Source organism: Squalius cephalus (assembly GCF_949319135.1).
Source record: "Squalius cephalus genome assembly, chromosome: 11".
In the NCBI taxonomy this organism is placed as follows: domain Eukaryota; kingdom Metazoa; phylum Chordata; class Actinopteri; order Cypriniformes; family Leuciscidae; genus Squalius; species Squalius cephalus.
Genome location: NC_137132.1, coordinates 34,737,926 through 34,765,201, shown reverse-complemented (window position 1 = coordinate 34,765,201; position 27,276 = coordinate 34,737,926). Strand labels below are relative to the sequence as shown.

At 36.9% G+C, this 27,276-nt stretch overlaps 3 protein-coding genes across 3 annotated transcripts; all 3 read left to right on the top strand.

The window, feature by feature from the left end:
- Window positions 1-10,708: 10,708 nt before the first annotated feature.
- On the top strand, window positions 10,709-11,362 carry LOC307166878 (claudin-9; the record flags this gene model as incomplete). Its single annotated transcript, XM_079885621.1, has 1 exon — window positions 10,709-11,362. The coding sequence occupies one exon, from the start codon at window positions 10,709-10,711 to the stop codon at window positions 11,360-11,362; it is 654 nt and encodes a 217-aa protein (XP_079741747.1).
- Window positions 11,363-13,373: 2,011 nt separating this feature from the next.
- On the top strand, window positions 13,374-15,538 carry LOC307166876 (claudin-4-like). Its single transcript, XM_079885619.1, has one exon. The coding sequence runs from the start codon at window positions 13,413-13,415 to the stop codon at window positions 14,067-14,069; it is 657 nt and encodes a 218-aa protein (XP_079741745.1). The 5' UTR covers window positions 13,374-13,412; the 3' UTR covers window positions 14,070-15,538.
- A 9,754-nt stretch (window positions 15,539-25,292) lies between these two features.
- On the top strand, window positions 25,293-25,942 carry LOC307166879 (claudin-3-like; the record flags this gene model as incomplete). Its single annotated transcript, XM_079885622.1, has 1 exon — window positions 25,293-25,942. The coding sequence occupies one exon, from the start codon at window positions 25,293-25,295 to the stop codon at window positions 25,938-25,940; it is 648 nt and encodes a 215-aa protein (XP_079741748.1). The 3' UTR covers window positions 25,941-25,942.
- Window positions 25,943-27,276: the final 1,334 nt, after the last annotated feature.

Here is a 27,276-nt window from a genome sequence, read left to right as displayed (position 1 = left end):
CTAATTGTAGCTGAAGCTTTAGCTTAGATGGATGATTTTCCATAATGCAAAAGATACCACACATTTTATCTCTACTTAGAGATAATTATGTGACCATTATATGCAGACAGTTTTAATGAGTTTAATAAAATTAGTCATCTCGAGCAAAGCGTATTTCATGCCACCCTCTCACCAATACTTCTCTTACTCATACTTTTTTTTAACTCACAAAAAGACATTCAATGGAAAAAGCAGTTGCTTAAATTAGATTAAAACGGCCACTACTTGAAGCTCCACAATCTTCCATTCTTTACATAGTTAATATTTGTTCTAAATAGTAGATTTTCTAAAGAAACAAGGGAAAAAGCAGTAGAATGCTGACCTGGTTTCCAATGTCCAGAGAAAGAGGTGGAATATTTCCTAAAGCCACTGCTGCACTATATAGTTAAAAGAGCGAAAAAGTGTTCGCTGTCCAAGGGTTTGCAGGGAACAGACATTAGAGGCACATGGTGAAGGGATGAAAATCAATCTCAGGTGTTTGCTGTGTAGAAAATGGAGGGGGAAAAAGAGGGACAGAGTAAGAGATACTGTTTGTTTCATGAATGAAAGAACGCTCTGTTTGGTGGCCAGAAGGACAAGAATGGCTCTATTTTACATGGCAGCTCATTAAAATCCCCTTGGCAAGGAGAAAGTGGATACGGTTCCTCACAGGTAAGGAATGTCTGCAATTAAGGAATTGAGGAAAGATGGTCTGCCAAATTTTACCTTCTCAAATGAGTTATTTTGAATTCTATGAAATCCTATTTGAGGCTGTAGTATCAAACATTTCAATACAGACATCAGAATTTATTCAATTGGTATTAAAAGATTATGTCATTATAATCACATGACTGTAATTTAGTAAATAGGTAACAACGAATCACATTTGGTTAGTGTTCATTTGTTCAAACATCCAAGGGCACTCATTTAATTGGGTTTGTCCCGTATGGACACGTGAGTTAGAAGTTTCTACATGCTTAAGAACAGAATCTCAAAATCAGCGAGGCTCTTGAAATAAACAAACACCTAAACGGTTATGTGGAGAACTGTCTGGTCTAGATGTTAGGCAAATGAATTTATTACACATGGGAAAATGAACGAGCAGCTCATACTATGAGTTTTGTACATTTTCATAAAATAATGTAGTTAACAAATGAAACTTTTTTGTAAAGTGTTACCAAACAGATATAAGATAAATGAATGTAATTTATGTAAGTATTAACAAATATTTCCACAGTGACAATGGGAAATGTTTTTACTTTGACTTTCAGCAGTGAGTCATTTGTCTCCACACTCTGTTTACAGTCACCTGTGTAATTACTAATGAATCTTTTAATAGTTTCTTCCTCCCAGGTGACGGGGGAGGTTGTCTGACATCAGAGAGTTTCACCCCCGGGCTTGTGAGACGCGTAGACATAGTTTCTATGGATGATCAAGCCTGTGATAGCGATCTAGAAGAATGAAAAGGCGGATGACTCAGCGGTGCTTTCCAATGATCAAACAAAAACACAGGACACTGAGAACACTTGATGCTTGACCGAGCCAGATAATTAAAGACGGCTGAGTTTCTGAACAATTAACATAATAGGCCAGACACAGAACAGTGGTCCACACATCTTGGTAAAGCTCATCAGAAAATAAAAGCTCAGATTTTTCTAAGATAATAAGTGCATTTTCTTCACTTTCAGAAGTTATATGTGATGCAATTAAGACCAGAGGACTGAAAATGTTTAAATTCAAATAAAATTCAAACACTGAGAAACAATGGACCAGTTTGATATATTGCAAAGGGAAAGTCAACAAATTAATCATTTAAAATTGAACAAAATCAAATAATTTATTCCTGGTAGTATCTGGTAGTTTCGATGTGGCTTGTAATAAATCACGTTAGTAAATAAATAAGCAAGCAAGCAAATAAATACATACACACACACACACATACAAAATAACTTATTTAAAAATTTTCTACCAAACCATTTTATAGCAAATATCATTCAGTCAAGTCAAGTCAAGTCCTTTATTTATATAGTGCTTTTTACAATACAGATATAATAATGATATAAATAATAATGATATAAATACAGATATAAATAATGCAGCAAAGTTTGTTTCCAGAAGAAAATAGTGTCATAGTTCAGTTTAAGTAAGTTCTGAGATGTTTCATTTTGTAGTCAAAAAAATATTAACTTAGTTCATTTATATATACATAGCCGCTCTGGAGTAAACCGTGATGTCATCGTCCAGCTCAGTTCAGTTCTTGTATAATAGTGTCAGTGCAGGCAGATCAATATTATTGTTGAATATTAAATTAAATGTTAAATTTAATGTCCCCAACATTAACATTAACACCACTATATATATATATATATATATATATATATATATATATATATATATATATATATATATATATATATATATATATATATATACAGTATCATAAACAATTATATATTTGTATATATGTATTTGTATATATATATATACCAGTATAGGCTATTTGTGTTTTCTATCAAAAATGATATTTTTTCTGTATAAGATATTTCCCATAACAGAGTTGAACTACTGAGTTTCAGGCAAACATTTCATGCAAAAGACTTTGCATTAAATTTGCATTATTTCAATATCCTGATAATTATATCAGGAGTATGCTAAAGCCTTAGCATACAAATGATTTCCAAAAGTTGAGACACTTGTCTGGTATCAGGAAATTACAGGAAGACTGTTTAATTAAAAAATTACATTTTTTGGAATTTTCAGTTGGAAAACGCAAAGAAATGCATACGTGCATGCGGATATTTAGGCAGAGTCACATTTTTCATATCGCCTCTAAAGTACATGTGCACCGTCTGACAAACTGGTGGAACAGGTTCACACTCCCACACAGAAATGCTGTGCTGACCTTAAATGCTGTTTGCATACTATTGTAAACATAACAACCTGTAGTAAAAAAAATGCATCTCAAGTCTTATGTCAATTGTTTATGACAGCCATACATTATTGTTCCAAAGGCCAATGCTCACCTGTGAAGTTCTTGGTTGGTGTTTAACAAAAGCACATTTTACACCACACTCTACTTTTAAATCCTTGCACTTTTAACGCTCACATGGTCCTGAATGTTGTACACATTTGTACAAGTATATATTATATTTTTATAGTAATTTATCAAATAGAAAAATTATCAAATATTTTAAGACATTTTTCATTGCTAAAGTTTGTTTGCATTGCTGTCAGGTTGTTCTCACAAAACCAAAACTGTTCAAGTGAAATGAGTTGTTATCTAGTAGCTCCCTCTATCAACTAAATACAAGAACTAAAACACACAACACATGCTGTTCACTGTTGGCACGTACACAGAGCACGAAATAATTACTGTATGTAAAAAAAAAAAAAAATTGTCTTGAAAATGTATTTGCTGTTTATCAGTTTGATATTACTCAGAATCTGGCAGCAATAACCTGTGAACAGTGTTTTAGCCTTGAAAACAAAAGCGGATCTTTTCAAATACAGATGGATGCGCTGGGAGAACTGATCTAATCTCAGTCGATCCAAAACCAGTCTACAGAATACAATCTCTCCCAAGTCTTAAATCTTGTACATTCCCCTGAATCAATGATTCTTGATCTGCTGTCACACAATAGCTGATCTGTGCAGTGGAATAATTATTTACTGTATATCTTCAATTGATGAAATCCAGTTCTTTGAGGAAATCAAACATCTTCATGAAATCAAAATGGAATGTTTTGGTAATAAGAATAGTGTAATAAAGTATTTACACATCATTTGTAAACTGTTAGTTTATAGTTAATTAATTATCAACTGTAGTTAATACATTAATAGATTATATACAAATAGTGATTTCTTCATTCATTGTTACTGCAATTAACAAATTATTATTGTTTAATTAGATCATATGTAAAGAGTAGATGATGCTTTGTTGAAAACTTATTAACAGTAAATAGTTTAGATTACTAAGAGTATGGAAAATGGGAAAATCACATTAATTTAGTGCTTTAAACCAACCTTGATAATTGCATTCATATTCAGTGTTCCTTAAAAGTTTATAAATACATTAAGAGCACACACACACACACACACACACACACACACACACACACACACACGAACGCACGCACGCACGCACGCACACACACACACACACTTCAATTAGGACACATTTAAAATAAAACTTGGGTTTCATTTTAAAAACAAGTTTTGTTTTTCGTTTAATGTAAGAAAGATATTAGTTTCTGCTACCTTTCTACCTGTACTTGATTACGGTGATGTAGTTTATCAATTTGCTCCTTCTTCTTCTCTCCGATTTACTACAAACTTTGGTGTCTATGGAAAATTTTTAATTTATTAGTCGGTCACTCGAAGATATGGAAGCTTGTTTCCGCCACAGAATAAAATATTTTAAAATATAATTGCAACTTTTTATCTCACAATTGCTAGTTTACATCTCGCAATTCTGACTTTATTTCTCAGAACTGCATGATATAAAGTCACAATTGAGTCAGAATTGCGAGATATAAAATCACAATTGCTAGTTTACATCTCGCAATTCTGACTTTTTTTCTCGCAATTGCAAGTTTGTATCTTGCAATCCTGACTTTATAACAAGCAATTGTGACTATATCATGCAATTCTAAGACGAAAAGTCAGAGTTGTGAGATTTTTAAATGTTTTATTCTGTGGCAGAAACAAGCTTCCATACGAAGATGACTCAATGATGTGCAATTGTTTTTAAGTATTTTAGTTTTTATTGTTATTCTGTTTTGTTAACCTGTGGTTGCAACTGATTGTACAGCTGTCTTGGCCAGGACACTCCTGTGAAAGAGATTTTTAATCTCAGAGAGATTATCCTGGTTAAATAAAGGTAAAATAAATAAATAAATAATTGACAGCTTTATTTACTGATTTATTGATTTAGTTTTAGTTTAGTTTAGTATTTTTAAGTGGTTTAGTTTTGGGGATAGGCTTAATGTATTTGTAAACATTTAAATAAACTCTGAATAATAATGCAATTAATGTCCAGTCGGTTTAAACCCGTTAATTCATGCAATTTTCCCATTTTTACACACAGTTTTTGAAACTATGGCTCCATTTCTCTAAAATCTTCACCCAAAACCACAAAACACACACACAAGATTAAAAAAAGATGTGAAAAATGCAAAACACCACTATATTGTGTCTTTTGCTTGCTTAGCGTGCAGTGGAGTGTACAGGAGTTTGTCAAACGTACATGCATGTGAAAAAATACACTGTACAATGTTTGCACAACTGATGGATTTTACACATGGAACTAAACTGAATCAATACTGAACTGACTTGAGCTGAATAATGACACTATTGGCTTGTTAGATATGGCTTGTATATATATAAAATAAAATATATAAAATATAATAAAATTCGTTTCGCGTACCTACCCCGAAGTGACAAAATTAAATTAAATTCTGTATCAAAATTTATAAGGAAACACCAGTACTTTGTTTAGGCTTGGTTTGTAGGGAATTACAAACCTGCGCACATATATTTAAACGCACATAACTATAGAACCAATTCTGGTAACTTTTTAGAATACTGTTCCTTCATTAATGAATAACTACACAGGAACAAATGAGTAATGCATTAGTAACACTCTGGTAACTACTATTAACTAATAAGAAACTCTGATTAACGAATTAGTAAGTAATAGCGCTCAGTCGGATGTGGTAGTTCACTATTAGCTAATCAATAACTACTATTTTTCATACCTCACTGAAGACTATAAGAACTACTATATACAGGTTCATAAATATTTGTAATGCACAATGTTTAATGTAAGGTAATGGTAGCCCATTAGTAATGAATCAAGTGTTACTACATCCTTCTAAAGGAACTACTAATAATTTGGATCAGTATTCTAAAGTGAAAAACATGATAACAACCTAATATTGACTGAAGTCACTGTAAGCTTTTAAGGCTTTTGTAAGGTTTTGGATAGTAATGAATCAAGTGTTACTACATCTTTCTAAAGGAACTACTAATTATTTGGATCAGTATTCTAAAGTGAAGATCATGGGAACACACTAGTAATGACTAAAGTGTTACCAAATCCATTGGAAGGAATTGCTATTCAAAATCTTACAAAAATCTCAAAAGCTTACAATGACTTCAGTCAATATTAGGTAGTTATCATGTTTTTCACTTTAGATACTGATCCAAATAATTAGTAGTTCCTTTAGAATTATGTAGTAATACTTGATTCATTACTAGTGGGTTACCATTACCTTTTATTATAAATTATGCATTATTCATGTTAATTATGAACTTGTAGATAGTAGTTCTCTGGGAGGTATGAAAAAAATAGTAGTTATTGATTAGCTAATAGTGAACTACTACATTCATCTGAGCGCTACTTACTAATTTGTTAATCAGAGTTTCTTGTTAGTCAATAGTAGTTACTAGAATGTTAATAATTTGTTACTCGTTTGTTCCTGTGTAATTATTCATTAATGAAGGAACAGTATTCTAAAGTGTTACCGTCTTTCTGTTTATCCGGAGGTTTACCGCAGTCCGCCGGATCCAGATCTGATGAAGGACCTGCGCCTGGACATGACGACAACACAGTCCTGAAGAGTCAACCAGTCTCTCCCCTGTGAAGACCTCCTTCCCTTCCCTTTACCTCTGTACAGATAAAACTTTGTCAAAATGATTTCAGTTCACATGGAAGCGACAAAAAATTCTGTATTATGAAGTAATTTGGTGAGGTCAATTTGTAAAGAAAGACTACATGCATGCACACATATATATTTAAATGCGCATACCTATAGACTAAACACGTAATACGCATGTGCACACAGTCAGCGTTTTCACAGATTCGCGTTTTTGAAGTTTACGCGGAGATGATAACGATAGCGTTTTTATCACTGTAAAGCTGCTTTGAAATCTATATTGTTAAAAGCGCTATATAAATGAAGGTGACTTGACTTTACTTGGACACCCTTTTGCCTTTATTCATCGCGGCACAGATTCAACAAGGTGCTGGAAACATTCTTCAAAGATTTTGGTCCTATTGACATAATATCATCAAGCACTTGCTACAGATTTGTCGTCTGCACATCCATGATGAGAATCTCCTGTTCCAGCACATCCCAAATCTGCTCTATTGGACTGAGATCTGGTGACTGTGGAGGCCATTTGAGTTTAGTGACTCACTGTCATGTTCAAGTAACTAGTTTGAGATGATTTGAGCTTTGTATTATGCTGCGATATCCTGCTGGAAGAGGCCATCTGAAAATGGTACACTGTGGTCATAAATGGATGGACATGGTCAGCAACAATACGCAGGTATAGGCTGTGGCGTTTAAATGATGCTCAACTGGTCCTAAGGGGCCCAAAATGTGCCAAGAAAATATGCCTGACCTGATAATACTGTCACCTCTGGCTTGCTTAGTTGGGGACACTTTATATTTGGTGATATTATTGATCTGATTGTACAGAAGCCTCTGTATGAGGACTGAACTGAGCTGGATGATGACATCACTGTTTTCTCCAGAGCTGCTTTATAGATGAAATAAACTGATTTCATAATTGATGAACTTCACACAGTTATTGAACTGAACTAAATCAACAGTGAACTGACTTCACACAGCAAAATCAAAGTTAAATGAACTCTGCTCAGAGAACATTTGGTCCCACTCTAAAGAATGTTAAAGTAACTATGAATCAAAGTTAAAGTTAATGAGATAATTCAGTGATTAAAGGGGGGGTGAAATGCTCATTTTCACTCAATCTCCTGTTAATCTTGAGTACCTATAGAGTAGTATTGCATCCTTCATATCTCCAAAAAGTCTTTAGTTTTATTATATTTATAAAATAAAGATAGGCTGTACCGAGTCTTTCCGGAAAAAAACGAGCGGCTGGGGGCGGGCCGTGTGGGCGGAGCTAAAGCTGTGCTAACGCGCCGAGCTAACAACACACAGAGACATTTGAAGCAGTTTTACTCACCGAACCTTTATCATTGTGACTGCTCGATCCTTAAGCATTAGATGATCTGCAAATCCGTCGATCTGGGCTTTGTTTATAAAACAATCATCGTCGAAATGCAGGGAACAAACAGTCTTGCACAACCTCCGTTGATGCTCAGGAAAAACAAACTCCATCCACTGGTCCCTTAACGCTGGGTTCTTTGGGAATCTGTGCAGGGTTGTCTTGCCCTGGCAACCAAAAACACACTTCTTTGGTGACATTGGCTTCCCAAAAGCCGGGCAGGGCGCTTTGATGGCGAACTGCTTTCGCTCTCTTGCTCTGGTCTACGAGTGCTTACCGGAGAAGTGCCCTTAGGACCCATATAAGGAAATTCCGTTACATCTGACGTCACACATGCCCATACTCGAAAAAAACTTTCCGAAACTTGTGACAAACCGGAAGGACAATTTTTGGCACAGAAATACTCCTTCAAACGTACAATTTAATTTTTGAAACTTTGTCCATGTTTAGCATGGGAATCCAACTCTTTAACAGTGTAAAAAACTCAGTATGCATGAAATAGCATTTCACCCCCCCTTTAAGTAATGATTGAGCATTGAACACCTGCTGGTTACAAGCAGAATCACTGAAGGAAAGAGAAACACAAGAACTACAACTGACTTCCAGCCACAGTCTTAGATGAAATCAACTGAAGAGAAAAAAAGACATTAAATCTCTGAAGATCTCAGCAGAGGAAGATTAAACAACTCCTCAAGTAGCATTACCAGCTTCACTTATTAGATTTACTTTATTTCTGTCATGCAGCTATAGAAGTTCTTATTGAGAATTAACAGAGGTTTAGATGTTGACGTTTTATTGAAATTGTTTTGGTCACCGTTATGGTGATCAGCGTGTTGGGCAGTTAGACTCTTGGCTTTTTATAAGAGTTTTGTGTTTTTTGTAGCAGTGTTTACCAAAACACATAATTTGTTGCAAAGAAAGCCAGTAACAAAGATGATCAGGTGATATAGTTTTCATCATCGAAAGGCAGAATTCTAATATTTTTCCTGACCAAAAGTGGTTATTTGTTATTAATAGATTTTATTCACCAACAATATTTTCTTGCAACAGATCACACACGCTGCAGTTGCTGTTGTTGTTGTTTTTGCCGTATACCTACCAGTGCAACGTCATTGCCATGGAAACCAATGCAGATATTCTGGAAAACGAAAGAGCGGCTTGGACACACAAATCGTATCTGAACATTTGTGATACACAATGTGGACGTCAATTATTTTAGATCAGATTCCAATCAGATACACAAATAATATGATCTGGACTGACAGTTTGAACATATAAAGGTGACTTGACGACATCTCTAAGTTATATTATTTATTTATAAAGTGATGTCAGGGCCATAGCCTTGTTGACAGTGTCCAGACATATAGTGCACTAGTGCTGTGGGCGACCCACGTTCCAGTCCTGGCTTGTGGTCTTTACCTGATCCCACTCCTCTATTGCTTCTCTCATTGTCTCTTCTCTCAAAATTGTATATGCTGTCAATATATGTTAATGATGTATTTTTTTCATGTCTAAGTAATGTATAAAAAATGTAAGTGTGTTAGAACCTCACATACAGTATGAATGCCTATGATTACTGCTGAGATCCCATTGGATTATGTCTTACTCCTGAAGACAAAGAGATGAATTGTCCCTTCTCAAAGATCAGTGATTCAGCAGATCTCAAGGTTATCTGGAGAAGTAATGTGGGACAAAAATGTATTATTTTATATAATGCCAAGGTATGCAGGTATAGAAAGAACAGAACAGAAATCTGAACCACATAATTACTGGGACTGAAGGAAGAAAGAAATATGTTATGTTATGTCTTTTTAATGCATTGTGTGTGTGTGTGTGTGTGTGTGTGTGTGTGTGTGTGTGTGTGTGTGTGTGTGTGTGTGTGTGTGTGTGTGTGTGTGCGTGTGTGGTCCTGGTAAACCCTACGTTATGGGAATAAAATGTCCCCAGAAAGATGGCAATATCCAAAATAGTTGGCCTTGTGGGGAAATTTTTTGGTCCAAATGAGGAAAATAACTTATAAATCTTTTTTTTTTTTTTTTTTTGAAAATGTACAACAACAAAAAATCAGTGATGGCCAGGTTTATGGGTATTTCTAATTTTCTAATTTATTTCTAATAACCTTGAAATATTATTAATACAATACTTCTTTCTTATGCCTTTAACTGAATGCATTTCAAACACTTTTTTCACTAACAACATGTATGATACATGATGCTATTCTTCTATTTTTCCCTATTTTCTTATGTCATTAAAGACTAAAGAATTACATAATAGGAATAAAAATATTTAACAATCCAGATATGAAGCATTTGAGAGGATCATTTGAATAATTACACCCTGTTACAAGAAAAGTGCTTAAAAAAGCCCCGGTCTCTCTTGTACAACACAAAACATGATGCCGTCTAAGACTCCACCTTCCATCTTCTCTTAGCAGTATAAAGAAGGTAGAAACTTTATCTCTCTCTCTCTCTCTCTCCCTCTCCCTCTCTCTCTCTCTCTCTCTCTCTCTCTCTCTCTCTCTCTCTCTCTCACCGTTTCTTCATTTAAGCAAGTCTTCAAGTCTGAGGACAGCTCTAATATCAGAGCTAATTTTCAGCGCTTGATCCTGGATACCGAGCACCACGGTCTGTGAAACTGCACATAGCAGAGAAGCACAATGGCTTCAGCCGGCCTGGAGATCCTGGGGATGATCCTGACTGTGGCGGGGTGGCTCGGCGTGATGGTCGCCTGCTGTTTGCCCATGTGGAGAGTAGCGGCGTACATAGGCCAGAACATTGTCATCACACAGATCGTGTGGGAAGGTTTGTGGATGAGCTGCGTGGTGCAAAGCACAGGACAGATGCACTGCCGAGTGTACGACTCCATGCTGGGGCTTCCGGACGAGCTGCAGGCTGGCCGCGCTCTCACCGTCGTAAGCACTCTCCTCGGGGTGGTGGGCATGGCTCTGGCAGTGGCTGGGGCAAAGTGCACCAACTGCACCTCAGATGCAGCCAGCAAGCCACGCATCATGATGGCAGCTGGGGGCACATTCATAACCTGTGGGCTGCTGCTGTTAGTGGCCGTCTGTTGGACAGCTAACGGCATCGTCATGGATTTTCACAACCCGCTTCTAGAGGAGACGCAAAAGAGGGAGTTTGGGAACTCGCTGTACTTCGGATGGGGTGCCTCCTGCCTGCTGATCCTAGGTGGAGCCATTTTGTCTTGTTCCTGCTCCTCAAAAGCACAGAACAATGCCGTGCCGACAAGAGTGGACTACTCAGGGGTCAAATCCCTCTCTGTGAATGGATATGACAGGAGAGACTATGTTTGAGGGCTCTGAAGCTCTGAAATCTGCACATGAAGGACCTCCTTGAGAGAAAAGCCAACAAGTCTGCTAAATGACAAGCATTCAAATGTCAACAACAAATGAACGATTGATGCTGAATACATTGCAGATATAAAATTTGTATTGTTTTTGTTTTCATTTGAATGTATTCATTAATGTTGCAAGAACTAAGTTTAATTGAAATTTAGTCTTTTTACCCAGACGCTAATAGGTGAATAATCAGTAGCTCTTTGACTCACTGAAATTATTATAATAGATGCTTTTCCATTCAAACTGCAAGATTAATTAAATGATCAATGAACATGATTTTATTGAAACAGACATTTGTCTGTTTATTAATAAGTATTTTGACAATTTTGCTAAATGGGTATTAGTAGACCGTCTGCTTAATATCTGCAAACTCTTTATTGTGATGGTCCTCCTACAGACATTATACTGACTATGAGTAACTTTGCAACTATACATGTCAATTTATTCTATCCCTAACCCTGCAGTCTACTAATACTCTACTAACACTCTAATGAGAGTTAGTAGACATGAAGGTGCAACGTTACTTATAGTCAACAGAATGTGTTAAAGGGACCATCAGAATAAAGTGAAATCGCTAAAGATTTTGTCCAAAACAAAAAATACATATAGCCTATATTGGTGGATTACAAACTAAAAGTGTACATCTGAAAGTAATGAATTTAATTGAAGGATAACATCAATACATGTTGTTTTCGACTTATTCACCTTTCCCCCTCAAAGTCTATCAAAGTTTATAACAATAAATCATGGAGGAACTATGGGAACAAAGTACTTGGAAAACTCCAAAACTAGAGTGAAGCAAAGAGTGCACTTTATCATCATTTGAAATCAATCCTACTCTTAAAGTTCTACCACAAATATAAATGATACTCTCGCAGTTGTGAATGGAGACAATGCGCTCGTTGTTCTGGTAAATCTCTAAACCTCTTTGTGCCTGATTCTTTAGTCAGGAGAGCGTAACTGAGACTACCATGGAAAGATAAACGCACCTGCCTTATTGCTCAGAGGATGCCTAGATAATTACTCTTTTTACTCTAGTGTTCGGTAGTTTTAGTGGGTTAGTATGCTAACCTTCTTTTGCAGCTCATTAAATATTATCATTTGAGGTACTGTAACAGTATTTTGTTTACTGCTCATTTAAGTTGAAATATTGACAGATGATATAAAACAAATGTGTCTGAATGAATTATTGTTTCATGCAACAAAACAGCAATTTTAGCGCACATTTGATGCAATAGAATTGAACGTACTTTTGCACACAGAAAAGATGCCCATTCCACTTGTTCCTTAGTAACATGCTCCTAAATAAATAACCACTGCAAAGGTTAAAGCAAGGTCACAAGACTTTGCATACCTGTGCATGACTGATTAGAGTGTGAGTGTGTGTATAATGTGTGTGTGAGAGAGAGAGAGAGCTGAATATGCCTATTTGTGATGCTGTTTAGGTTAGATTGACTCTGTTATTGTGTGGCCTTGTGGAGCTGATAGCAGCTAAAGACATGCTCTCATGCATGGACTTTTTGCTCCTTCTCAAGTGAATCCTAAAGAATCAGCTCCCCAAGTTGAATTAGCAATTTCAAACGAATCTCTGCTCAGAGTATCCAAACAAAATGATGAAAACTTATGCTTGTGGTATACTTGCTTACACGTTTCAAGCATGCATTCTAATCTCATACCGTTGGAATTTTTGTTCAGAAGTGTGGTCTTGTCGGTTATCCTTTAACCAGTCCCCGCTGGGCTTTTGTTATCTATCCACTATTTGGTCTCGGAGTGGGAAATACCAGATGAAGAGAGCTAAATCATTAAACAAACTCGTTTCCTAGCCAAGGTTAAGCTCACTCAAAAACCAGCAAAGTTTAGCCAATCCCCCGAGACTTTTTCCAACATAACTCCACCTTCCTCACCGTTGCCATTATAAAGCCTTCATTGTGCTGAGAGCCTTTCCTTAGCGAATGCAACCTGTGAGTTTATATCCTAGCACGTTCTTCCAGCCTAAGTGATCAGAATGGCAGCTCTGGGGTTAGAGATACTAGGGGTCACCCTGGCTGTGTTAGGTTGGATTGTGGGCATTGTGTCTTGCGCTTTACCCATGTGGAGGGTCACGGCTTTCATCGGGGTGAACATTGTAACGGCGCAGACCATATGGGAAGGAATCTGGATGAGCTGTGTGGTGCAGAGCACTGGCCAGATGCAGTGCAAAGTCTACGACTCAATGCTGGCTCTCAGCTCAGACCTGCAGGCGGCCCGGGCACTGTGTGTGATTGCCATCGTGACGGGAGTACTGGCGCTCCTGCTCTCTATTTTGGGGGCCAAGTGCACTAAATGCCTAGATGAGGAGCGTGCCAAAGCCAAAGTTATGATCGGCGCTGGAGTCACCTTCATCTGTGCTGCGGTCATGCACTTGATCCCTGTGTGTTGGTCTGCTCACAGTATCATCAGAGCCTTCTACAATCCCATAATCATTGAGGCACAGAAAAGGGAGATAGGTGCGTCTCTTTACCTGGGATGGGCGTCTAGTGCCCTTCTGCTCCTCGGCGGGGGCCTTCTCTGCTGCAGCTGCCCCCCACAGGAGGAGAATAGGTACGGTCCGCCCAGCAGGATGGTTTACTCCGTGGCACGTTCTGTACCACCCAGTGGCTTTGACAAACAGAATTATGTGTGAACAAACATACTCTTTTTGAACAGAAAATGTGATGACACAGTACAAGACAATGTGCAGTGAGTTCTGTTGGTTTGCCATTCAAATGTATTTCCTAATTTGCTGTGCTCTCTTTTGTTTGGTGGTGTTACCCAGTTTATTCAACCAGTTTTGAAGAATTGCAAGTATTACATTATTACTAATGAGCACATCTATATATGTTCATAACCGTGCGTGTAAATTGATAATGATGTAATTATTAGTATTGTGTTTTTACTAATAATTCAAAATTCTCTTCAGTGTTTCAATATATTTTTGCAAACATTTCAGTACATGTGTTTACATGATGTATGAGCTCATGATCTCTTAAGACTTATTTTCTAAGTGTGCCACTCTCTGTTGTTTGCTGCAGGGTGTTTTTTATTAACCAATAAAAACATAAAAATAGTTGTTAAAAATATAAATTAATTTGTATCTATATTCCATGTTTTTTTTTTTTTTTTTTTTTTTCTGGTTCTAACTAAAATGCACTGAACAAACTTGCTGTGCCATCTTTGTTGAGTTGTCTAGTATGAAACACAGACAGTTACAGAACCTTTCATAGCCTCAATAATGAGGTGATGAGTTGAATCGGCTGTCACTACCTTGTTATTCACCTGTTTTCAAGATCTAATCGCTCTCTGCACAAGAATCTTGTCTTTGTCAGGGCCCTAATCTAACTGTTCAAGCGATTCCCAGACAATGGGCCTGTTTCAAGGATGAAGATGAGGCGCTGGGTCATGGAATGTAACAAAAATCTCTTTGTGCTTTGTACATTTAATAATGGACCTTTGAGAACATCTATGCAGCTTAAAGATCAAGGATTCTAACATTAAGAGTCCACAGTTGAGTATTATGCCATCCATAAAGTGGCATAACTGGACAGAGCTTCCAGTTGACATGTCAATATTTAAACACTTAAAGGCATGCCTCTACACTTGTTTGTCAAAGCAAATTTCAAATTAGTCATCATAAGGCAGCAACTGCATGAAAGCAAACAGACATGTTCTCCATCCATATTCGTTCCCTATTTCCCACTATATGCATCAGCCATTTTGTAGTGCTGTCCGAATTTCAAGGGAACAGTTTTATTCCCTATATTTGTGCACTCTGATTTATGGTGTGCAACCTATATAGACTTGCCAGTGATCATCTAATGCAAAGAGGACTGACAAGTTTTAAAAGAAATGCATGCCTCTTTATTTCACACTGACAGTCTTTCACTTGATAACTGGTTATTATTATTGGTAATGTAATGGTAAGGTAATGTATTATTGTTATCGGAGGAAATATTATTGTGTGGATGATTTAAATATTCAGTTATTTCCTATAGGTTACATATTTGTCTAATCATTGAATGCTGTTATGTTATGTCACTTTATAAGTGCTTCATGGTTTGATGTTCTCTGATCATATGCTACACTTGTTTCTTGATATTAACATAATAAATTCAGTTATTCAAATGTGTTGTTTTTTAATTAATTTATCACATACTAATTAGGTAACACTTTATAATAACTGCATGCTATTAATAAGCAGTTTATAAATACAGCTATAAATGCTTTATTCTTAATTTATAAGCATATCTATAATGTGTTTAATAACTGTATTTTCATACATTATTAATGATCAATTTATCATTTCTAAATGAAGTATAGCATTATTTACAAACCAGTTACATTATTTACCATTATTTACAAACTAGGTGTTGTCAGTGATTAATAAGATCACTTATAAAGTGTAAGTAAATGTAGTAGATTCAGGTAGTTATAAAGCGTTTAGTAGTGGTCAGTTAACTATTTTGTGAGCTCATCTAAAGTGAGGACTAGTTATGCCTTGTAAAGCATTTATAAAGGAGATTTAAAGGCTCAGTTTTCTTCTAAACAGAAAAAGGAAACAAACACACACAGCGATACAGAACATAGAAATATTTAACAGCCTTTAAATCTCCTTTATAAATGCTTTACAAGGCATAACTAGTCCTCACTTTGGATGAGCTCACAAACATAGTTAACTGACCACTACTAAATGCTTTATGACTACCTGAATTATTTTTAAACAGTTTATTAATCATTTACTTACACTTTCTAAATGATCTTATGAACCACTGACAACTCCTAAATAACCGCTTTGTAAATAATGCAATACTTCATTTAGAAATGATAAATTGATCATTAATAAAGTATGAAAATACAATTATTAAACACATTATAGATAGGCTTAAAAATCAAGAACAAAGCATTTATAACTGTATTTATAAACTGCTTATTAATGTATATTAATGCTTTATAAATTACGAATTAACTGTTTACTAATGCTTAACTAATGAATAATAGCATGCAGTTATTATAAAGTGTTACCATTAATTATTATAATATCATATCAAACATGACAAACGGAACAAACATTTAGAGTCCTCTCTGGTGCACAATAATTACGTCGACATCTAAAAATCTGTAAAAATGAAAAGATAGATAGTTGCACCTTTTGGAATTCTAATTTTGGACAATATGGCGTTTAATATATAAGGAATATTGATTTAGGGAACAGGCTATTGTCAAGATGTTCAGATGTTGTTAAAACCAAACATCAGATTTAGAAATAGAATATTATTCAAGTGAATTGATCTTGGAATGATTGTTGGTGATTATTTCCTGGAATTGTCATGCACAGTAGTCTGTGAAAAACACAATAACTAACAAACAAACCATATACAGTGAGCTCCACTTCTGTGGATGAAAATGCCTTGTTAATGAGAGACGTCTGAAGTTATAGAAGAAAGGGCTGATTTTTCAGCCAGTTTCCAGCTGTTGGCCTCATTTCACTGTAGAATCAGAGGAAGTTGGTAGATGTGCATGCGTCTTTCCTGCATGAGTAAATGTCTTTTTTCTTTTAAATATCAGAGCCAGTGGTGAGGTGAGGTCTCATGGCCGTTTCACTGACCAACTGAGAAACCACTATCCTTCTGAACCAAACACTTCGCATAACAAATGCAAAGGCACATTGCAACCATTAGTTCAGAACAAGTTTTTTAAAAAGGTTTTTGCTCCCTGAATCTTCATTGACATATTATACAGCAAATGAACATCACAAACATTCACAGTGTAATGTTATGAATTGCATCCTAATTCACCCCATTACAATAGTTTGTTCCCTTTCCTTATGCTTTTGTTGTTATTTTGGAAAGTTTTTTTTGCATGTGTAGTCAAAAAAATCTGCAGTAATTGTGTGATGTTTATCATAGTCCAGAATGTAAGGAATCTTTCCAGTGCCTTGTTGAATCCATGCCAAAAACTAAATCAGGCTGATACACAGTATCAGAAAGATGTGCCTAATAAAGTGCCCATTGAGTGTAGGCCACCTGACTCAATAACACCAGGGCATTGGTCTGCCTCAAGAATGTGAGGAACGATGGCAACTTTCCAAAATATTTCTTGTGTGTTTTGAATTGTTGATGCTTGGACAGTTTGAATAGAATTTTATTTTTCTTGTTTTGAAATTATTTTGAAAAACATGATCTTGTTCTCCTTTAAAAACACCCTACACAAACTATTTCACTCTGTTTAAATGCTGAAAACACAGAAGCAGAGATACAGAAAGAATGCATGTAGATATATGGAAATCATGTTACCTTTGTTTAACTAAATTTAGCCTAGTTTAACAAAGATAAGAATGTCTTTTAGTGTTACCTGGCAGCATAATTCAAAAGCTCTGCGTTGGTTTAGCAAGAGATCGCACCTTTAAAACATTCTGCAATGATAGTTCCACAGATTACAGAAACATCAACGCAGACCTTGCTGGTGTTCTTCATCTTCAATCCACAGGAGCAAGTAATCAATTTACACAAAAATCAATATATATGTATATATTTAATAAAAATAATGTACAACACTTTTCAGATCACAAGAATTAATCTACTCGGAAAAAAAAAATAGTCAGTTCAGAAATGTTACTTCATGTGGTAACATCTACAATGACTGGGTTTGTTGAAATGAAATAAATGATTTAAGATTACTGATTATAACTGAATTCAACCAGCTTGAAAAAGAAGCACTGAGCACAAGCGCTACTCTTCAGCACAATGGTAACCACTAAATTCAATAACAGAAACAACTCTAAATGTCCAACTGAACATTAAACATTAATATAAACTACCAACATCTTTCTCTTAACTGAAAAACACATAAAATAACAATTAATCTCTAAATTTACTCTCCTAATGCAGTCCCTTGCAAAGCATTATTGGGAACTACAGGATCACCTGTCCAGGTCTGCATTTAGCATCCTGAGCTAAGTAGATCGAAGAGCTTTTGCCACCAATTGGCCCTAGGATCAACTTAGCTTTTGAGAAATTAAATATTTATTTTTTCAGCATTGCAAGGATTTAATTCACATTATATACACAGTATGAGATGTTCCGTGCTGTAGTCACAGCTGAAATGAACCACCTTCAAATGTGGTTTGAATTAGATTTGAAAATTTGATTTCATGTGTTTTTGTTGTCTAGACTTGGAACTGGACTGCATCGTGTTCTGGATAAAATCTGGATATGCCAAAAAAATCAGATTTTTGTTGGCAGTCTAAACATGGCCTACTAGTCGACACCATTATGACTAAAAGTCTAAGTATTTCCTACTCAAGCAAGGCGGTCAAGCCTATCCAATAAGAGCAGACTGGGAGTGGCCTTGCCCAGTGGATTATGGGCATTGAAGTTTTTTTTATTATTGAAAGCCTATTTTACCAGCGGTGAAATACCCTTTTAAGGAGCTTAACTTGATATACATGCAGCATGGCAATTGTGTGCAGAGCCAGTCCAGCTGAGGTGTATGCCTTGCACGCCAGGTTTAGGTGACACCTTATTGAGTCTGTTTGGCGCTGATTTATGTAGACGAAGACCTAGTCGCCACACAGTAATTTCTGAAAAGTAGGTAATTCAGCATACTGAATTAGACTATTTCAGGAACTGGGTATTTAAGCATTGGGTTTCTGTCACAATTTCACCTGTCACTTCTGCACAACAGTTCAAATAATCCTCCCTGGCTCTCACCTGCACTCTTTAGATTATCACCTGCACCTGTTACTCATCACCATCATCATCAACACCACATAAAAGCACACACCTCATCTCCTCTGATTGTCCAGCCTCGTTTATACGTAGTGGACTACTTACCTTATCTCTGGCGTCTATCTGTCTTCTGTCTGCCCCCCTGAGGAATTACAGCATACTCACTGCTGCACCTCTCATTTATCTTCCCATCCACAATCTCCTGTAACTGTAACAAAAGGGAAGTAAAGTTATCACTCACTGCCCTTCCTCCAAAGTCTTTATTGAATTTTATACTCACCAGTTTGCCAGTTTGCTCAAAGCTGTGAATAAAACTTCCCATTAACTCCATCTTCTTGTTGTTCCGAGTCTACGTTCCGTAACAGTTTCACTGCTAAAATTCAGTCAAAACTGTTTGTGTTGTTTGTAGACTGAACTGGCAAAGAGAGAGAAAGGTGTAGTCATTTATGATATTGTGCCTTATGTGTTTAGCATTTTGATATGGGATTAATATAACACAGATGAAAAATTAATGTTTATGTGTATTTTAAAGTTTACAGATATATTGAGGGGGTCATTACCCGGAGGCCGGGAGTTGCGCGCTCAAAGTCTTTTCTTGTAAACCAAGTCAACATGAACGTGCGTGCAACTACTGTGCCATGAGAAACCTATCTAAAGTGAATATATTGAAGATACCTTTTGTGTGTGTGTGTGTGTGTGTTTTCTTTTTCTTTTTTTTTTTTTTTTGCCTATATGTGGGTCAACGACGTGATGGGTCATTTTTTTTGTCCAAAGGCCTTAATAATAATAAAAAAAACAAATATATAACATCCAAAGTATGTAAGGTAGTACAACGTGATCTCTTTTACTGAATCCAAAAGGTTTCAATTATATTTTTGAAGTGTCAAAATGTCATTCGGTAAAACCGATATAGTAAATATTTAAATGGTATAATATTGTTTTTAATAACTAAAGGAACTACAATAATACAAATATAAAGCAGATAAGGCTCTTTTTTTTTACATTTCCCCTTTTCTCCTTTCCCTGTGCAATGTTTTACTTGAATATGTTGGAGTGTTTAGAGTAGTCCAATAAATGATTACATTTATGAGATCAGTGATAATTTTTTTATATATATTTCTTCTGTGGTACACACTATATACTATCTTTTTTGGTGACATTTTTTCCATCTTGTAAAAAATGACAAAAAACAGTGTTAATTGATTGTACAAACCACAAAATCTTATTGTTAACACCTAGGTAAACTAAAAAAATGGTTTCAAATATAGTTATATCTCCATTCTGTTTTTTTTACACTTTTAAAAACCTTATTTGTCAATGATCCATGTATATTAATAATTTCAAAAATTCTTTGGCACTTTGTATTTTTGGGTTTTGCACAGTACCTGTCAAAAGTTTTTTTGCTGTTTAAATGTCACGTTTTGTGTTTTTCTGTTCATGTCAATGCCGAGACCAGAGAAACCGGAAATGGCCCTTGAGGGACATTTAGGGAGTATGTGGACTGGATACTCTTCTGTAACCCCATTTACCATCGGTGAGAGCGAGGAGAAAACCAGTGTGCCAGCCACCGGTCCAGTGAGAAAAATTCCAAAGTCCGTTCTAGTGAGAGAAGGTTCCCGAGTCTGAGTCTGTTTCAGTGAGAGAAGTTCCCGAGTCCGTTCCAGTGAGAGAAGTTCCCGAGTCCGTTCCAGTGAGAGAAGTTCCCAAATCCATTCCAGTGAGAGAAGTTCCCGAGTCCATTCCAGTGCGAGAAGTTCCCGAGTCCATTCCAGTGAGAGAAGTTCCCAAGTCCGTTCCCAGTGAGAGAAGTTCCCAAATCCGTTCCAGTGAGAGAAGTTCCCGAGTCCGTTCCAGTGAGAGAAGTTCCCAAGTCCGTTCCCAGTAAGAGAAGTTCCTGAGTTCGTTCCAGTGAGAGAAGTTCCCAAATCCGTTCCAGTGAGAGAAGTTCCCGAGTCCGTTCCAGTGAGAGAAGTTCCCGAATCTGTTCCAGTGAGAGAAGTTCCGAGTCCATTACAGTGAGAGAAGTTCCCAAGTCCGAATCCATTACAATGAGAGAAGTTTCCGAATAGTGAGAGAAGTTCCCGAATCCGTTCCAGTGAGAGAAGTTCCCGAATCTATTGTAGTGAGAGAAGTTCCCGAGTCCATTCCAGTGAGAGAAGTTCCCGAATCTATTGTAGTGAGAGAAGTTCCCGAGTCCATTCCAGTGAGAGAAGTTCCCGAGTCCAAATCCGTTCCAGTGAGAGAAGTTCCCAAATCCATTCCAGTGAGAGAAGTTCCCGAATCTGTTCCAGTGAGAGAAGTTCCCAAATCCGTTCCAGTGAGAGAAGTTCCCGAGTCCGTTCCAGTGAGAGAAGTTCCCGAGTCCGTTCCAGTGAGAGAAGTTCCCAAGTCCGAATTTTTAACAATATGGACAATATGTTTCGAAGCAGCTTTACAGTGATAATAGGAAATAAAAAAATAAAAAACAGATTTTTTTTGGCTTTACAACAGCTCTAGGATAAAGTTATTGTCCAGCTAAAGATAGTTTTGATCGATTCACTTCTGTTGCAAAGATCATTAGTTATTAACTTAGGGGCTGCTAATATGACACTGTTCTAACAGGAAACCCGTAATGCGCCCCGGCCTGCTCATTCGCACAACAACAGTTACTGGTGGCTCGAGAATGCAAACACTTAAATGACAATTAATAGGTAATTTTCATTGCTGTTTAAGCGAAATTACTGAACTTAAATATACAAGCTTGATAAAAATGATCATTCTAGAAGAACATTTCAGATGGCACTTAGAGGCTTTTGCATCTGAACTTATATATATAATCATATAATATAATATAATATATGTATAATATAGCCGCTGTGGAGTAAACCGTGATGTCATCGTCCACCTCAGTTCAGTCCTTGTATAATAGTGTCAATGCAGGCAGATCAATATTAATACAATATTATAATGTTGTTGAATATTAAATTAAATGTTAAATTTAATATCCCCAACTGAGCAAGACAGATATCAGCACCACACGCAAGTCTGGTGGATATAAAGGAATGAGGACATTTCATTCTACCGAACTACAAGTGCTGAATTAATACTTAAACTGGTCAGTTTATGTAACAAATTAAAATTGTGAGGTAACACAGGGCTGTTTCACTTGGTCTACACTATCATACTAAACTGCATTTGAGTGTGTTGAAAGTTATAATGTTATTCTACAGGTGCTGGTCATAAAATTAGAATATCATCAAAAAGTTGATTTATTTCAAGAATTCAACTTAACAGGTGAAACTAATATATTATATAGACTCATTACATGCAAAGTGAGATACTGTATTTCAAGCCTTTATTTGTTATAATTTTGATGATTATGGCTTACAGCTTATGAAACCCATGAAATCAAAATCCCAGAAAATTAGAATATTACATGAAATCACACAGTAATTACACAGTAATCCCATGGTCATTGAACCAGGTTTTGGTTCTTTTGGCAGTGTGGGCAGGTGCAAATCCTGCTGGAGAATGAAGTCAGCATCTCCATAAAGCTTGTCTGCTGAAGGAAGCATGAAGTGCTCTGGAAATGTCCTGGTAGACGGCTGCGTTGAGTGGACAGCACAGTGGACCAACACCAGCCGATGACATGGCTCCCCAAACCAACACAGACTGTGGAAACTTCACACTGGACTTCAAGCATCTTGGATTGTGTGCCTCTCCATTCTTCCTCCAGACTCTGGGACCTTGGTTTCCAAATGAGATGCACAATTTGCTCTCATCAGAAAAGAGGACTTTGGTCCACTGTGCTTTATTAAATCCAGAGTCAACGTAGCCGTCTACCAGGACATTTTCAGAGCACTTCATGCTTCCTTCATTTCCCAGCAGGATTTGCACCTGCCCACACTGCCAAAACAACCAAAACCTGGTTCAATGACCATGGTATCACTGTGTAATTACTGTGTGATTTCATGTAATATTCTAATTTTCTGGGATTTTGATTTTGTGGGTTTCATAAGCTGTAAGCCATAATCATCAAAATTACAACAAATAAAGGCTTGAAATATCTCACTTTGCATGTAATGAGTCTATATAATATATTAGTTTCACCTGTTAAGTTGAATTCTTGAAATAAATCAACTTTTTGATGATATTCTAATTTTATGACCAGCACCTGTACGTGTTAGTTTGTTGGCTGTATGAGACTAGAAAAACATACTGATCATGCCACGGTTCATGGATCCGTATGCTCATTTCTGTCTGTGTGTGTATGTCTGTGTGTAGGTCCACTCGTTGGGCTTGTTAGGGTTAATTAATCACTGCGCACCTAATGAGTTAATCAGAGTGGGCACAGGTGTAACTCATCTGCACTGTCTTTATCTGGCTGGCGTTCTGTGTGTGTGTTATCAGATCGTTGTTGCTCATGTCTTGTCTTGCTCTCTGTCAGCTCTTCTAGTGATTCGAGTCTGTATTCTACTGCTTGCTGTTCTCTCATTCTCTGGATGGTGAGGACTGGATGAAGTTATTCCTTGTCTTTGCTGATGACTTTGCACAGCTGGATTATTCTGCACTTCTACTGAGACTGTGTGTTTGGAGTTGTCTAATAAAGACTGTTAATTTGACTCGCAATTGGATCTTGAGTTTCTGTTTCGTGACAGATCATACCCTAGCATTTCATGTTGAGCAATATAACATCGATTTGTTTTATGTACATTTGCTCACCTGTCTAATAAATAACGTTACATGCAAGAGTGTCTCAATCAAGTCCAAGTTAGTCGCGGACACGGAGCTCTCGGCATCTCGAAAACGCCACGCTGATATTGATCCCCGTTTTATTTCTCCTTTTGTCCCAATGTCTGCTTTCCATGGTCCATAATGTTTGAAAAAACAAAAACAGTGTGCCGCTAGACGTTATGCAGTTGTCCACAGCTGTCACCATGGTTACTATGGCAGTACAAGCGGAAACCAGGGATATGTGGATATTACGTCATTGACAGACGACAAGTGACAAGGGACGGGCACTATTTAAAATTGTGATTTTCTCTGAATTTACTAATTCTTGGAAACATTTAGGATAACGTAAGCACACAATTGAAAGAAATATATAACACTGTGCAAGTGTTTTTTGGATATTTTGATACAAAATTCTTACATATTGTACCTTTAAGCAAAAAAAGCAACAGCAACGACAACAACAACAAAAAACTTTCCAAAAAGCTTTACAACCAATAGATACATCTACAATATCACCAGTATACCTGCCTAAAAAGATAAGTTTTCAAATGAGATTTTAAAATTGAAGGAGAGAGACACTATTGTGAATGTCATGTGGAAGTAATTTCCACAGATGAGGAGCAGAGTAGCTAAAAGCTCAAGATCCCATAGAAGCCAAACGCATGCAAGGAAGAACTAAGGAGAGTGTAGACGATGATCTAAGAGTTTGAGAGGGAGTATATGTTAAAAGTAGGTAAGATAAGTATGAAGGAGCAGGTTATGCAGTGAATTGTAAACAAGAAGCAAAATATTATATTCAACACGCTGTTTAGACTCTAAACTAAAGTGTAACCGAATTTTCTCTTGTTAATTAGACTCCACACTAAGCGTTACCGAGTTACTGATTATTTGGATCAGTATTCTAAAGTGAAGATCATCATGGTAACCCACTAGTAATGACTCAAATGTTACCAAATCCATCGGAAGGAATTACTATTATGAATGACAATAGCTATTCACGGATGACAATAATTTAAAAATATTGAGGTCTTTGCATTACAGAAAATTTGCTCATCCTTTCAAAAGAATACCTTCAAATGTACATTTTGTCTCCACCTTGAAAAAAATGTGTGTTGACAAACATTACAGAGTCTCCATTGATGGGCAAAAAAAAAAAAAAAAAGTTTTGTTCTTAATTCCCAATACTTTCCAAGAATGGAGAGCAGTTTTAGTTCTGGTGTGACTAAGCCCTTCCTCTGTGTAATGTCTTCATCCTAACAGACTCCTCCTCTCTACCTGATCTGGGGTATAAAGGACACTTGTTTTGTTACAGATGCGCTCCATTTGCTCTGAGGCATTAGCTCAAATTAGGCTTGTATCTGCTCTAGCTGCTTGCCCGGTTCCTGAACGCTCTGGCATTGCATGTAGCAGTCACAGATCTTTAAGAAGTCATGTCTTTAGGGCTGGAGCTCATAGGGATGGTGTCATGTGTGCTGGGCTGGCTCTTGGCCATTGTGTCTTGTGCTCTTCCCATGTGGAGGGTCACAGCCTTTATCGGCTCCAACATTGTGACGGCTCAGATCATCTGGGATGGTATGTGGATGAGCTGTGTGGTTCAGAGCACGGGACAGATGCAGTGTAAAGTCTATGAATCCATGCTGGCCCTCTCTCAGGACCTCCAAGCAGCTCGAGCCTTGACCGTGATATCCATCCTTCTGACCGTCCTGGCTGTTCTGGTGTCCATCGGAGGAGCAAAGTGCACCAACTGCATTGAGGATGAGTCGTCCAAAGCTAAAGTGATGATCTTCGGAGGGGTGCTCTTCATCGTGGCTGGGCTTATGCAGCTGATTCCTGTGTCCTGGTCTGCCAACAGTATCATCAGGGATTTCTACAACCCTTTGCTGCCCGATGCCCAGAGGCGGGAGCTGGGAGCCGCGCTGTACATCGGCTGGGCAGCATCTGTGCTCTTGATCATGGGGGGCTCCTTGCTCTGTTGCTCCTGTCCTCCACAGGAGAAGAAATACAGCCAGTCTCGAGTGCCGTATCCTGCGTCTCGCTCAACGGGTGGAGGAGGGTATGATAGAAGAGACTATGTGTGAAACCAACAGCTCAATATATGGACATCATATTTTCTGGAGAAAAGTGGAAATATGCCACGGGGGAACATGTCTGAGGAAGTTGTTTGATGTTTTTTGGTCTCTGTGTCAGTATGGTTTTGGCTCTTCAGTATAAGAACTCAAACGCTGACCGTGTGAAAATGACCTTTGGTAATTGCTATGAAAATGTAAACTCGGACTGTTCCTCTCGACCGAATTCTCAACAAAGCATGATTTTCAGTTACCTGAGGTGTATAAAGCTGACTTTTTATTTATTGGCCATTTCTTTTAGTTTTGTAGGACTAGTTGCACTAAGATTTTTGGCACAGACAAGTTGACAGTGTGTTTACTATGTTGGAGAATTTAAACTTGTCATTGTCCCTTTTCCTCAACTAGACACAGGTAAATGTCCATGTTTTAATGAGTATGTTGCATGTTGTAATCTTTATATGATTCGAATTGTAATGTGCATTTCTTTATTATTTATACAATGTTTTTCATCAAGCTGTAGAAATGGAATTTGAGAAGCAGATACTCTTTTACATGTATCATTGTTTGATAAACACTTGCTGCCATTTGTATTAGAAAAATTAAAATAACTAAACTGAACTAAAAACTGGCTCTAGGATCGTTTAAGTGGGCTATTGTGACCCAGAACTGTGGGAGGAGGGCTGGAATGGGTGAGAGTGTGACTATTTGAGCTTTGAGAGAAGAAAAGCTGAGGATCTGAGCACTGTCATTTTTGTCCACAGTTTGTAATCTGTGTAAGCGGCTGTATAGTGTATTGTTGATCAGGAACATTAACATTGTACCTTTCTGTTACAACAATAAATAAATACATCAACCCATGATGAATTTTGAATATTGTAGTATGGATGCTTGAATTCATCTCAGTGTCTGTTCCTTTATAATCATGATGACTTGAGAAAACCTGAAACTCGAGCCACAGGGCCATGTTACCTCCAGTTAGCAACAAAGCCAAATACACACCATGAAATCATCAACAGATCACCTTACAAGTGTAGGTGGCAGATGGTGGCAAGTAAGAGACAGAATACAACGGCAGTAGTTAAACAAATACACCTGTCAGAGGTTAATTATCTAGCTGTAGTTAGATTCATTATAAAAAAAAAAAAAAAAAAAAACAATGCAACAAATGCATAAAGATGGATACAGAATACTTAGTCAGAAACCATCTTTATTAATTCCGTTGAGTGATGTATTGTAATTAGTGCTGGGCAACGTTTAAACGCATGTATATATTTAAGAAATATTTGCATGTATATACTGTATATATATATATTTAATTTATATCATATATAAATAACACATTTTTCTT